General features: G+C 45.4%; 2 protein-coding genes across 2 annotated transcripts in view; one reads left to right on the forward strand and one right to left on the reverse strand.

The window, feature by feature from the left end:
• The window catches only part of PTTG1IP2 (PTTG1IP family member 2), a 45,273-nt gene extending 34,260 nt beyond the window's left edge, over positions 1 to 11,013 (reverse strand). The window contains exon 1 of the mRNA XM_069729438.1: positions 10,822 to 11,013. Coding sequence (XP_069585539.1) covers positions 10,822 to 10,942 — 121 coding nt within the window. The 5' untranslated portion in view covers positions 10,943 to 11,013. The remainder of the gene's footprint in view (positions 1 to 10,821) is intronic.
• Positions 11,014 to 11,070: 57 nt separating this feature from the next.
• The window catches only part of DUS3L (dihydrouridine synthase 3 like), a 35,833-nt gene continuing 32,070 nt past the window's right edge, over positions 11,071 to 14,833 (forward strand). Inside the window, exons 1-3 of the mRNA XM_069729437.1 lie at positions 11,071 to 11,240; positions 12,148 to 12,225; positions 12,898 to 13,174. Coding sequence (XP_069585538.1) covers positions 12,149 to 12,225; positions 12,898 to 13,174 — 354 coding nt within the window. The 5' untranslated portion in view covers positions 11,071 to 11,240; position 12,148. The remainder of the gene's footprint in view (positions 11,241 to 12,147; positions 12,226 to 12,897; positions 13,175 to 14,833) is intronic.

Raw genomic sequence — 14,833 nt, forward strand, 5'->3', positions numbered from 1 at the left:
ATAGATCACGATTCACAGGTCCGGCTCGGAGCCCGGGTCTGATGCCACAACTGAACCGCAGAGGAGCGATGTGCACACCTCCTGCCCACCTCCAGTGTAACGTGCGCTGCAGCTAATAATGACACCCCTCGTCCCCCCATCGACACCGGATGACACCCCTCGTGCCCCATCGACACCGGATGACACCCCTCGTGCCCCATTGACACCGGATGACACCCCTCGTCCCCCCCATCGACACCGGATGACACCCCTCGTCCCCCATCGACACCGGATGACACCCCTCGTCCCCCATCGACACCGGATGACACCCCTCGTCCCCCCATCGACACCGGATGACACCCCTCGTCCCCCCATCGACACCGGATGACACCCCTCGTGCCCCATCGACACCGGATGACACCCCTCGTGCCCCATCGACACCGGATGACACCCCTCGTCCCCCATCGACACCGGATGACACCCCTCGTCCCCCATCGACACCGGATGACACCCCTCGTCCCCCATCGACACCGGATGACACCCCTCGTCCCCCATTGATGGTTTAAAGCACACCTGGATTCACAATATGAACCGTTTTCATTATTAAAGGAATGTTCTTAACATCATAGCTAAAAATGACCGAAAAAGGAAGGAAAAAAGCACCAAAAGAACCAATTACTGAAAAAGGGTAATAAATTTTATTGAGTCAAAGATTAAAACATAACAAAACAGAGAACCACAGGAAAAATGACAGGGAACACACCATGAAAGGTGGCAACGTGGTATCCACCAGGCAAACCGTAATGCATAGAGTAGATAAGCGTCACAAAAACCTTGCTTGTCTGTACCCAGGTAAAGCAAACCTGCAAATATGTAAATGTTCTTAAGTAAACACAAAGTGTATAAGGCACCAACAAGGAATAGCTATGTCCATAAAGGACGTGCATAGATACTCAGAAATCAAAGTAAAAGAAGGGTTTACCTGCGGGACCACGATGCCACCCACCCCAACGCGCATTTCGGCTACGTGCCTTCTTCCGGGGGTATGGCATCATGGATTAGAGCTAGCGTTTTAAAGGCTGTGGTAGCCAATCAGAGTAGCCGTAACAAAAAGACCCATGTATCGGCGCATGCGCAGTCGGCCGCATCCAGGAGACAGGACGACACCGAGGGCGTCAAGCGAGGCCGAGGACCGCGTCACCAAGGACCACCCACGTGTGATACCACGTTGCCACCTTTCATGGTGTGTTCCCTGTCATTTTTCCTGTGGTTCTCTGTTTTGTTAGGTTTTAATCTTTGACTCAATAAAATTTATTACCCTTTTTCAGTAATTGGTTCTTTTGGTGCTTTTTTCCTTCCTTTTTCGGTTATTTGTATTTATATGCACTGGACCTCATTATTTATATCCTGGCACCCCTTCTATTTTAGTGTGGGTGTTTGTTTGATTTGGGATTTAACATTTAATATCATAGGTTACTGGCCACCCTGCAGTTTTTACAGTGGTTGCCAGTGTCCTAGGCAAGAAGCTCTGCAGCAGCCAGATGGCTGGATCTGCCCAGGTTCAGAGTACCTGTGCTCTAGAGGTAATGGAGTCTGCTAGTAGATCTGGAAAGCGCACAGTTCAGTTTTACACCTGATGAGGCCGATGTACCTACTTTTAAAGTGGATGGCTGTTTTAAAATAAGTACTCCAAGTCCGGCTAAAATAGCAAAGAAACTTTCACAAAAGGGGTATACAATTATAGAGTATCCCAACATCGGACATCACCCCTCCTCCTAATATAACCAGATAATATCTATATTACAGGCAGTACACCTACAGTTGTGGAAGTGTTTGCCCCCTTTCTGATTTCCTATTGTTTTGCATATTTGTCACACTTAAATGTTTCAGATCACCAAACAAATGTAAATATTAGACAAAGATAACACAAGTAATCACAAAATGTAGTTTATACATGAAGGTCTTTATTATTAAGGGAAAAAGAAATCCAAACCTACAGGGCCCTGTGTGAGAAAGTGATTGCCCCCTAAACCTAATAACTGGTTGGGCCGCCCTTAGTAGCAACAACTACAATCAAGCGTTTGCAAAAACCGGCAATGAGTATTTTACAACGCGCTGGAGGAATTTTGGCCGCTCATCTTTGCAGAATTGTTGTAATTCAGCCACATTGAAGTAGGGTTTCCGAGCATGAACCACTTTTTTTTTTTTTTTTTTTTTTTTTAAGGTCACCCCACAACATCTCAATCGGATTAAGGTCAGGACTTTGATGGGGCCACTCCAAAGTCTGAATTTTGTTTAGCCATTCAGAGGTGGACTTGCTGGTGTGTTTTGGATCATTGTCCTGCTGCATAACCCAAGTGCGCTTCAGCTTGAGGTCATGAACAGATGGCCGGACATTCTCCTTCACGATCTTTGGTAGACCGCAGAATTCATGTTTGCATTTACCACAGCAAATCTTCCAGGTTATGAAGCAGCAGAACAGTCCCAGACCATCACACTACCACCACCATAGTTTACTGTTGGTATGATATTCCTTTTCTGAAATGCTGTTACTTCTATGCCAGATGTAATGGGACATTCCCCTTACAAAAAAGTTCAACTTTTGTCTCGTCAGTCCTTCTTCCAAACGTCTTGGGGATCATCAAGATGTTTTCTGGCAAAACGAAGATGAGTCTTTAACCCCTTAATCCCATATGACGTACTATCCCGTCCAGGTGACCTGGGACTTAATTCCCATGGACGGGATAGTACGTCATATGCGATCGGCCGCGCTCACGGGGGGAGCGCGGCCGATCGCGGCCGGGTGTCAGCTGCCTATCGCAGCTGACATCCGGCACTATGTGCCAGGAGCGGTCACGGACCGCTCCCGGCACATTAACCCCCGGCACACCGCGATCAAAGATGATCGCGGTGTGCCGGCGGTGCAGGGAAGCATCGCGCAGGGAGGGGGCTCCCTGCGGGCTTCCCTGAGACGATCGGTACACGGTGATGTGCTCACCGTGTACCGAGCGTCTTCTCCCTGCAGTCCCCGGATCCAAAATGGCCGCCGGGCTGCATCCGGGTCCTGCAGGGAGCACTTCCGGGTCAGGATCAGGCTGCAGCTGCAGCTCTAATCCTGCCCGGCTGTATGTTAGATCACCGATCTAACAGAGTGCTGTGCACACTGTCAGATCGGTGATCTGTGATGTCCCCCCCTGGGACAAAGTGAAAAAGTAAAAAAAAAAATTTCCACACTTGTAAAAAAAAAAATAAAAAAAAAATTCCTAAATAAAGCAGAAAAAAAAAAATATTATTCCCATAAATACATTTCTTTACATAAAAAAAAACAAAAAAACAATAAAAGTACACATATTTAGTATCGCCGCGTCCGTAACGACCCGACCTATAAAACTGGCCCACTAGTTAACCCCTTCAGTGAACACCGTAAGAAAAAAAAAAAAAAAACGAGCCAAAAAACAACGCTTTATTATCATAACGCTGAACAAAGAGTGGAATAACACGCGATCAAAAAGACGGATATAAATAACCATGTTACCTCTGAAAACGTCATCTTGTCCCGCAAAAAACGAGCCGCCATATAGCATCATAACCAAAAAAATAAAAAAGTTATAGTCCTCTGAATAAAGCGATGCCAAAATAATTATTTTTTCTATAAAATAGCTTTTATCGTATAAAAGCGCCAAAACATAAAAAAAATGATATAAATGAGGTGTCGCTGTAATCGTACTGACCCGAAGAATAAAACTGCTTCATCAATTTTACCAAACGCGGAACGGTATAAACGCCTCCCCCAAAAGAAATTCATGAATAGCTGGTTTTTGGTCATTCTGCCTCACAAAAAAATCGGAATAAAAAGCGATCAAAAACTGTCACGTGTCCGAAAATGTAACCGATAAAAACGTCAACTCGTCCCGCAAAAAACAAGACCTCACATGACTCTGTGGACCAAAATATGGAAAAATTATAGGTCTCAAAATGTGGAGACGCAAAAACTTTTTTGCTATAAAAAGCGTCTTTTAGTGTGTGACGGCTGCCAATCATAAAAATCCGCTAAAAAACTCGCTATAAAAGTAAATCAAACCCCCCTTCATCACCCCCTTAGTTAGGCTAGGTTCACATTGCGTTAATGGGTTAACGCTAACGGACAGCGTTGCACGGCGAAAATGTCACAATTAACGCCGTGCAACGGGTCCGTTAGCACAACCATTGACAGCAATGTGATTTTCAGGTGTAGCGCATCGCTAGAGCGTGCCATTTTCGGCTCGCGCTAGCAAGGTGCCATTCTTTTGTGGCGCGCCTCAGACGCTGCTTGCAGCGTCCGCGGCGCGCCCGAGGTCCGATCCCCGATCTTCCAGAGCGGGGACGTTAACGCGACCACTAAACACGACACCTAAAAAGACATTGTGTTAGCGCAATCCGCTAGTGCTAAACGGATTTCCCTAACGCAATGTGAACCTAGCCTTAGGGAAAAATAATAAAATTAAAAAAAATGTATTTATTTCCATTTTCCGGTTAGGGTTAGGGTTAGGGCTAGGGTTGGGGCTAGGGTTAGGGTTTGGATTACATTTACGGTTGGGATTAGGGTTGGGATTAGAATTAGGGGTGTGTCTGGGTTAGGTGTGTGGTTAGGGTTACAGTTGGGATTAGGGTTAGTGGTGCGTTTGGATTAGGGTTTCATTTATAATTGGGGGGTTTCCACTGTTTAGACACATCAGGGGCTCTCCAAACGCGACATGGCGTCCGATCTCAATTCCAGCCAATTCTGCATTGAAAAAGTAAAACAGTGCTCCTTCACTTCCGAGCTCTCCCGTGCGCCCAAACAGGGGTTTACCCCAACATATGGGGTATCAGCGTACTCGAGACAAATTGGACAACAACTTTTTGGGTCCAAGTTCTCTTGTTATCCTTGGGAAAATAAAAATTTGGGGGGCTAAAAATCATTTTTGTGGGAAAAAAAAGGATTTTTATTTTCACGGCTCTGCGTTGTAAACTGTAGTGAAACACTTGGGGGTTCAAAGTTTTCACAACACATCTAGATAAGTTCCATGGGAGGTCTAGTTTCCAATATGGGGTCACTTGTGGGTGGTTTCTACTGTTTGGGTACATCAGGGGCTCTGCAAATGCAACGTGACGCCTGCAGACCAATCCATCTAAGTCTGCATTCCAAATGGCGCTCCTTCCCTTCCGAGCTCTGCCATGAGCCCAAACAGTGGTTCCCCCCCACATATGGGGTATCAGCGTACTCAGGACAAATTGAACAACAACTTTTGGGGTCCAATTTATTCTGTTACCCTTGTAAAAATACAAAGCTGGGGGCTAAAAAATCATTTTTGTGAAAAAAAAAAGAATTTTTATTTTCACGGGTCTGCGTTATAAACTGTAGTGAAACACTTAGGGGTTCAAAGTTCTCACAACACATCTAGATAAGTTCCATGGGAGGTCTAGTTTCTAATATGGGGTCACTTGTGGGGGGTTTGTACTGTTTGGGTACATCAGGGGCTCTGCAAATGCAACGTGACTCCTGCAGACCAATCCATCTAAGTCTGCATTCCAAATGGCGCTCCTTCCCTTCCGAGCTCTGCCATGCGCCCAAACAGTGGTTCCCCCCCACATATGGGGTATCAGCGTACTCAGGACAAATTGGACAACAACTTTTGGGGTCCAATTTATTATGTTACCCTTGTGAAAATACAAAACTGGGGGCTAAAAAATTTTTGCGAAAAAAAAATAAATTTATTTTAACAGCTCTGCGTTATAAACTGTAGTGAAACACTTGGGGGTTCAAAGCTCTCAAAACACATCTAGATAAGTTCCTTAGAGGGTCTAGTTTCCAAAATGGTGTCACTTGTGGGGGTTTTTAATGTTTAGGCACATCAGGGGCTCTCCAAACCAACATGGCGTCCCATCTTAATTCCAGTCAATTTTGCATTGAAAAGTCAAATGGCGCTCCTTCCCTTCCGAGCTCTGCTATGCACCCAAAAAGTGGTTTACCCCCACATATGGGGTATCGTCGCACTCAGGACAAATTGCACAACAATTTTTGTGGTCTAATTTCTTCTCTTACCCTTGGGAAAATAAAAAATTGGGGGCGAAAAGATCATTTTTGTGAAAAAATAAGATTTTTTATTTTTACGGCTCTGCATTATAAACTTCTGTGAAGCACTTGTTGGGTCAAAGTGCTCACCACACATCTAGATAAGTTCCTTAAGGGGTCTACTTTTCAAAATGGTGTCACTTGTGAGGGGTTCCAATGTTTAGGCACATCAGGGGCTCTCCAAACGCAACATGGCGTCCCATCTCAATTCCAGTCAATTTTGCATTGAAAAGTCAAATGGCGCTCCTTTCCTTCCGAGCTCTGCCATGCGCCCAAACAGTGGTTTACCCCCACATATGGGGTATCGTCGCACTCAGGACAAATTGCACAACAACTTTTGTGGTCTAATTTCTTCTCTTACCCTTGGGAAAATAAAAAATTGGTGGCGAAAAGATTATTTTTGTGAAAAAATATGATTTTTTATTTTTACGGCTCTGCATTATAAACTTCTGTGAAGCACTTGTTGGGTCAAAGTGCTCACCACACCTCTAGATAAGTTCCTTAAGGGGTCTACTTTCCAAAATGGTGTCACTTGTGGGGATTTCAATGTTTAGGCACATCAGGGGCTCTCCAAACGCAACATGGCATCCCATCTCAATTCCAGTCAATTTTGCATTGAAAAGTAAAATGGCGCTCCTTCCCTTCCGAGCTCTGCCATACGCCCAAACAATGGTTTACACCCATATACGGGGTATCAGCGTACTCAGGACAAATTGGCCAACAATTTTTGAGGTTCAATTTCTTCTCTTACTCTTGGGAAAATAAAAAATTGGGGGCGAAAAGATCATTTTTGTGAAAAAATATGATTTTTTATTTTTACGGCTCTGCATTATAAACTTCTGTGAAGCAATTGGTGGGTCAAAGTGGTCACCACACATCTAGATAAGTTCCTTAGGGTGTCTACTTTCCAAAATGGTGTCACTTGTGGGGGGTTTCAATGTTTAGGCACATCAGTGGCTCTCCAAACGCAACATGGTGTCCCATCTCAATTCCTGTCAATTTTGCATTTAAAAGTCAAATGGCGCTCCTTCCCTTCCGAGCTCTGCCATGCGCCCAAACAGTGGTTTACCCCCACATATGGGGTATCAGCGTACTCAGTACAGATTGTACAACAATGTTTGGCATCCATTTTATCCTGTTACCCTTGGTAAAATAAAACAAATTGGAGCTGAAATAAATTTTGTGTGAAAAAAAGTTAAATATTCATTTTTATTTAAACATTCCAAAAATTCCTGTGAAACCCCTGAAGGGTTAATAAACTTCTTGAATGTGGTTTTGAGCACCTTGAGGGGTGCAGTTTTTAGAATGGTGTCACACTTGGGTATTTTCTATCATATAGACCCCTCAAAATGACATCAAATGAGATGTGGTCCCTAAAAAAAAATGGTGTTGTAAAAATGAGAAATTGCTGGTCAACTTTGAACCCTTATAACTCCCTAACAAAAAAAAATTTTGGTTCCAAAATTGTGCTGATGTAAAGGAGACATGTGGGAAATGTTACTTATTAAGTATTTTGCGTGACATATCTCTGTGATTTAAGGGCATAAAAATTTAAAGTTGGAAAATTGCGAAATTTTCAAAATTTTCGCCAAATTTCCGTTTTTTTCACAAATAAACGCAAGTTATATCGAATAAATGTTACTACTAAAATGAAGTACAATATGTCACGAGAAAACAATGTCAGAATCGCCAAGATCCGTTGAAGCGTTCCAGAGTTATAACCTCATAAAGGGACAGTGGTCAGAATTGTAAAAATTGGCCCGGTCATTAACGTGCAAACCACCCTCGGGGCTTAAGGGGTTAATGTTTTTATTGCTCAGCAGTGGTTTTCGTCTTGTAACTCTGATAAGCAGGCCACTTTTGTTCATTCTCTTTCCTAGGCAACATTCACACTATCAGTATTTGGTCAGTATTTCACATGAGTATTGCAAGCCAAAACCAGGAGTGAGTGATAAATGCAGAAGTGGTGACGGGTTTCTATTCTACTTTGCCTCTGACTGTACCACTCCATGGTCTTGGCTACAAATACTTATGCGAGATACTGATTAAATACTAAAAGTGTGAACATAGCCTTATGGTGCAGTCACAAACACTGACTTAACTGAGGCCTGCAGTTCTTTGGATATTTTTTGTGGGCTCTTTTGTGACCTCTTGGAGGAGTTGTCTCTGCGCTCCCGGGGTAATTTTGGTCAGCCGGCCACTCCTAGAAGATTCTTTACTGTTCCATGTTTCCACCATTTGTGGATAATGGCTCTCACTGTGGATCGCTGGAGTCCCAAGACTTTATAACCTTTTCCAGACTGCTAGATCTCAAATATTTAGTTTTTAATTTGTTCCAGAATTTCTTTGGATTGCGGCATGATATCTAGCTTTTGAGGAACTTCTTGTCTACTTCACTTTGTCAGGCAGGTCCTATGTAAGTGGTTTCTTGATTGAGAACAGGTGTGGCAGTAATCAGATCTGGGTGTGGCTAGAGAATTTAAACTCAGCTTTCCAAAGATAGGATATACCACAGATAATTTGTGTTTTAAAGAGGTGGGGGAGGGCAACCTTTTTTTCCCCACACAGGGCCCTGTAGGTTTTATTTTCTTTTATCCCTTAGTAAAAACCTTCATTTATAAACTGCATTCTATGGTTACTTGTGTTATCTTTGTGTAGTTTTTAAATATATTTGGTGATCTGAAACATTAAAGTGTGACAAACACGCAAAAGAATAGGAAATCAGGAAGGGGGCAAACACTACCACAAAACTAATCTGTATTACAGGCAGTACACATAAGGGTATGTGTCCACGTTCAGGATTGCATCAGGATTTGGTCAGGATTTTTCATCAGTATTTGTAAGCCAAAACCAGGAGTGGAACAATTAGCAGAAAAGTATAATAGAAACATATGCTCCACTTCTGTATTTATCACCCACTCCTGGTTTTGGCTTACAAATACTGATGGAAAATCCTGACCAAATCCTGATGCAATCCTGAACGTGGACACATACCCTAATATCTGTGTGATGAACCCGCACCTTGCCACCCCGCCCACATCACTTATGCCAGATGGATCACATAATGGGGTCTCCCCACTTTCACCAACCTGACGTTCCCCACCCCTGGGAACATGTAAGGTCAGCCCGGGGGATGGACAGCATGTTGCTCACGCAGTCACTGACGTGGCACCACACTCGCTCACAACCCTGACAGCCCCCTTTTCACTAACACCAGTGAAACAGAGTGCTGCCAGCCCGGTAAGTCTGCCTCCAATTCCTCGTTAGATACAAGCCCAGTCCGTTAATGGGATTATATCGGGCCAGAAATCAACCCCGGTAGCATGGAAAGTTAAACATAATTAAGATGTGTGGATTCGTGGATCGAAGGAAAAGAGCACTACACAAACTATGATTACACATATACAATGGTCAGATACGCAAATACAATACTGGTAGGACAAAAGCCATAAGCAGATGGATCATGTCCATTAACGGGTTGATGCTCGACCATGTGTGGACTGGGCCGTAGGGTGCATGGGCTACCAGCTGGCTCCTAGGTCCTTCACAGCATGTTAATCGACATGCCCCCCTTTCGAAGTGGACGGCATGCATAACAGAGAAAGACCACATGACCTTACTCTCGCCTTTATCCCCTTTGGGTTACTCAACTCCAGCCCTTGGGGCTGAACCTAAATCTCGTCTCCTCGCCTCTAGCAGCTGAAAACTCCAAAACCTAGAAGGACTCATAACTCTTGAATGGACGGTCCTAGGGAGGCGTTTTTGCCGCCATCTGATCCAGCTGGGCACCTGCTATGCGTTGAGACTAAACATCTTTACATCTTTGATATCCGGTTCCTACTGGCCATTCTACGTATAACCCGTCCCTAAGGAGCTAGAATGGAGAGAGACTCTGGAAGGCGTTCGCCATGTTCTGGAGGTCTCGGAAATATACACGATGCATGGCTAGGACAGATGGTATCTGCATAACTCCTTATGGAATTATGTTTTTAGAATGTTCCTTGGCAGCTTCAGCATGACTCTATATTGCAAGCTAGCCTTTGGAGGCTTGACCCCACTGGACAAAGGAAAGGGGGTTTATAATCCCAGGCCAAATACGATGCCAATTAAAGGCATGAAATTACATCTCCAATATTCTTCACAATCCTTATTACAGGCAAGTGCGCCCAACACCCCCGGAACGTGCGCCCAACACCCCCACACCCCAGGAACGTGCGCCCAACACCCCAGGAGCGTGCGCCCAACACCCCCACACCCCAGGCACGTGCGCCCAACACCCCCACACCCCAGGAGCGTGCGCCCAACACCCCCACACCCCAGGCACGTGCGCCCAACACCCCCACACCCCAGGAACGTTTGCCCAACACCCCCAATCCGCAGGAACGTGCGCCCAACACCCCCACACCCCAGGAGCGTGCGCCCAACACCCCCACACCCCAGGCACGTGCGCCCAACACCCCCACACCCCAGGAACGTTTGCCCAACACCCCCAATCCGCAGGAACGTGCGCCCAACACCCCCAATCCGCAGGAACGTGCGCCCAACACCCCCACACGGCAGGCACGTGCGCCCAACACCCCAGGAACGTGCGCCCAACACCCCCACACTACAGGATAGAGATATATATATACACATATACATACACACACACAGACTCCTGTATTGTAAACCTGTCACTAGCTCTGCGCACATCAATGCATTATCCCACCATTTGTTACGGTTTTCCTCCCCCTGCCCCGTACTCTTACGTCTGGTGACGGGAGCCGGCACTGGAGGACTGGTCTGTGTCGCCACCATGGCCAGGCCGAGGAGGAGCAGCACGCCCCGGGCACAGAGATGCTGCATCCTCGTCTCCTCCATGGCTGTCATGTGATGACTGTGATCCGGGCTCCGTCCTACTCCGCAGCGCCGCGATCACTGCCCCTGACTTCCGGGAGGCGGCGCCTGCTGCTTCCTGATCACACTGCTGCACCACGTGACACGCCACCTGCCACAGCTGCTGCATCGGGACACAAACATTCCACCGCGGAACGTTTTGTTTTGCCTCTGTTGCTGCACGGACTAAGATTAAGACGTACAATACTGGGCATGGGGGATTGTATTCAAGGTTGCACAGGAAATATTTCCTTTCCTTGGTCGAGCGTGGAGAGAGCAGCGCAGTGGCAGGGTAGAGACACGTGTGATGGGGATTTCTGGGTGCAGGGTATAGTTATGGGGGGTGTTTGTCTCCCCAATTCAGTGCAATGTGGTTCCTATATGTTACAGAATGGATTAGTGATGGTCTGCTGCTGTGAAACTGTAACTCTCAGCATGCCCTAGCAGCTCTCCTGGCATGATGGGAGTTGTAGTTATTATTTTCACCCTGCAGCCAATCTTCATTTTTACTCTTTTGTTTTTTTTCTTCCTTTTTTATTTTTCTGCCTAATATCCGGGATTGTTTTTCTGCAGGACCAGTTGTGCTTTTCAATGACTCTTTTCATTTAACCATTTAATGTTTTGAAAAATGGAAAAAAAAATTGCAATTCCACCATTGTTTTATTTCTCTCTATGCCGCTCATTTTGCAGGACACGTAACCCGCAATAACTCGGTTTGTTTCGCCATTTTCTGAGACATGGAACATTTTAACTTTTTTTTTTTTTCCGAGGGTACACTTCTATCAGGCCTAGATTTTTTTTTTTTGTGCGAGCTGTTATTTATATTAGTACTGTTTTGGGCGTGCATAAAACATTTTGGTCGCTTTAATTCCTTTTTTTTTTTTTAGGTAGATGGTGGATGTCTGAAAAATGATAATTCAGTTTTTTTTTCTTCTCTGTGGTGTTTTGCATTATGAGTTAATTTTATTTTTATAAATCGGACTTTTGCAGATTTCATCCTTTTTTAAAATTCTTTCTTTTTAATTTAGGAATATGGTTTATGTATTTATTATTAATTTAATGTTTAGACCTACAACTTTTTTAGTACTTTGAGCAATTATTATATAATGATGATACAAATATTATTTTTTCTTTTATTTTTTTCTTTTTACTCTTGAATTAATTTTTTTAAAATTATTATTTGAATGTTTTTTTTCCAGAATGGCAGATGACGGCAAGCAGAGCGACGGTGTAGTAAATGTGAATTCTGATAGAGGAGTCGCTGCTATTAAATCCCAGTAAGTGTTTATATTGTATAATTATACTGATGTCTGTAGATCTCCTGTATGGAAAGTGGTGCAGACAAGAACTGGAGTTGTTTCTCAAAGCAACTAATCATAATTAGGAGGTTTGTCCACTACCGGACTCCGGGGTTCAGCATAAAATAAAATAAACTTTGTCTCCAAGGTGGAAACACCATTTTACCACTCTAATGGAAGTGAATGCTGCAGCCAATCAGAATATGCTGACTGGCTGCAGTGGTCACTTGACATTGTTTGGTGACTGTCAGAATGCTCTGCACTAAGATCGAAGGCTCACCACCAGGCCAGGAGGTTAATATAATCTTTTTTTTCTTATTATTTTATACTATTAATAAAGAGTTGTCAAGTAGTGGACAACCCCTTTAAGCTTCTTTGTTATCACGGCAGGTCTGAAAGTGGAAGTAGTGATCTTTAAGTGCGGCCTATAATTCCTAGTGTGGATCGACTTGTGTATATAGCTGATGAGCACTCGTTAATGGGCCTTTTGATTGGAGCGGCGCCGTGTGCACCACAGCCATATAGACTGAAAAAATGGATGTCTAATCGAGGCCTCAGGATTTGCACAGGAGCGTTGTGTCTTTAGTATTTCAGACCTAATATTTGGGACTTTAAGAATAATCTAGGCGTCTCGTGCTTTTATTGCTGCAGGTTTTTAACAACAAAGGACGCCTTCCACGCTCATATACACGCGGATGGGCCCTTTGTTACCGAGGAGGAGGTCAAGGATGTGAATAGCAATGCCGTGGACGGACCTCACGCAAAAAAAATTAAATTGGATGATGCTGTAGGAAATCGGGATGAGCAAAGAACGAAAGTCGAAGAGAACAAGCAAGACCAGAAGAGGGCGAGAGGGCAGAACAAGAGTCGTCCTTATGTCAAGTATCACCAGCTAGAGCAGCAGCGGCTGTGTCCATCTATCATACAGGTATGGAAGAGCCGCCGAAAAATGGACCCAAAAAGCAGAAAATGCCTAATGGAATAAACTTTCCATATGCAGAGTCCTGTGCAGAATATGGTGTACTTGAAATTGCGGGGGGTGCGACAAGGTGACGCCAAGGCGGGAAGAGGGGTGTGACAAAGCGGGGACAAGGGTGCATCAATTTGACGCATGGGCGGGGAGAGGTATGCGGTAACGTGACACCAGGCAGAGAGGTGCGGCAAGGCAACGCCATAGTTGAGGAGAGGTGGAGGCAAGGTGACGCCGTTGACAGGAGGGGGGGGCGGCAAGGTGACGCCGTCGACGGGGGGGGGGGGGGGGTGGCAAGGTGATGCCGTCGACATGGAGGGGGGCAGCAAGGACAAGGAGAGGTGGTGGCAAGGCAACATTGGGGCCAGGAGAAGGAGCGACAAGGTGACGCCGGGGCAATGAGTGGAGGCTGAAAGGCAATGTAGAATAATTTTGCTGATTCCCAATGTTTCATAAAGGTCAACAGATCCAGCATGTCAGAGAATATTTACTTTAGATGTCCAGCTAGGGACCATAGCTTTAAACGAGACTGGTCCGACACTGCCACTTCCACGGCCGGCTCTTCTCAGCGCTGCTAGAGGTGATTGATATTTCTGTCATGATGGATAATACCTCTCAGTCGCCTGTATTGGTGCTGGCAAGAGCCGGCCAGACTCTGATTTATGCTGCTTGCAGTTTGAGCATATAGCAGCTAGAAGAGTATAACCCAATAATATTAAAACATAACCTTTACTGATAAGATTAAAAAATGGACAAACAAAACACAACACATATCAAAATAAAGTGCTCTTGCCGAAAACTGTGCTCTAATAAAAAACTGGTTTGATCTCACCAATTATGGACGAAGGGTACCCACAAAGGTAACATAGGGTCCCAGGGAGGGTCCAGCAATAGTAGGGTAAGGTAGAAGGGACGGGGACCTTTTTCCTAAACCTCTGTCGTGCCCCAGCAATGACTCCTGTCCTTACAAGGACAGGCCCGAATGAACCCTACTATGGACGCCCCCCACCATGTAGAATGTAGTTAACGCCTCCCTACGCATTTCTTCTCCAATCACGGAGATTCATCAGGGGAGTTTTCAGTGCCCAAGAGGCCCAAATATAAGCTCAAATGTCCATGAGCAAAAATCAGCTCAGATGTCCATTGATCAGGGGTATCAGCAGTGGCTGTATAGTATCCCACAGATGAGCAGTCCTCTGTGATGGTGTGTCACAGCAAGTGAGTCAGCTCTGTATGGCGCCCGCTGCCCCCTTGTAAGCTTTCAATGCGAGGGGCCCCTCCCCCGGCGTCTGATGTAATTAAAAGCCACCCCTACCCACCTGTCACATCGGACCAACACCAGGCAGGCTCCGTGCTGCGCTCCACCGCTGAAACGCACGCCACATTCCCCCATGTCACAGGGCTCCTGTACCGCTTGATCCAAGCGTGCTGGCGAAACCGGAAGTACCGACGCCATATTGGTTATGTCACTTCTGGTTCGCCGTTGATACTACTATGCGCTCCATCAGTGGAACGCAAGCGCTCACAGTCCACAGAGCGCTTAGTAATGACATAGCCCATGAACAGATTCGCTCCCATACTGAAGCGCAGTACCGCCCACTCCATGCCGCACAAACA

The sequence above is a fragment of the Ranitomeya imitator genome, chromosome 6 (assembly GCF_032444005.1).
Source record: "Ranitomeya imitator isolate aRanImi1 chromosome 6, aRanImi1.pri, whole genome shotgun sequence".
Classification (NCBI taxonomy): domain Eukaryota; kingdom Metazoa; phylum Chordata; class Amphibia; order Anura; family Dendrobatidae; genus Ranitomeya; species Ranitomeya imitator.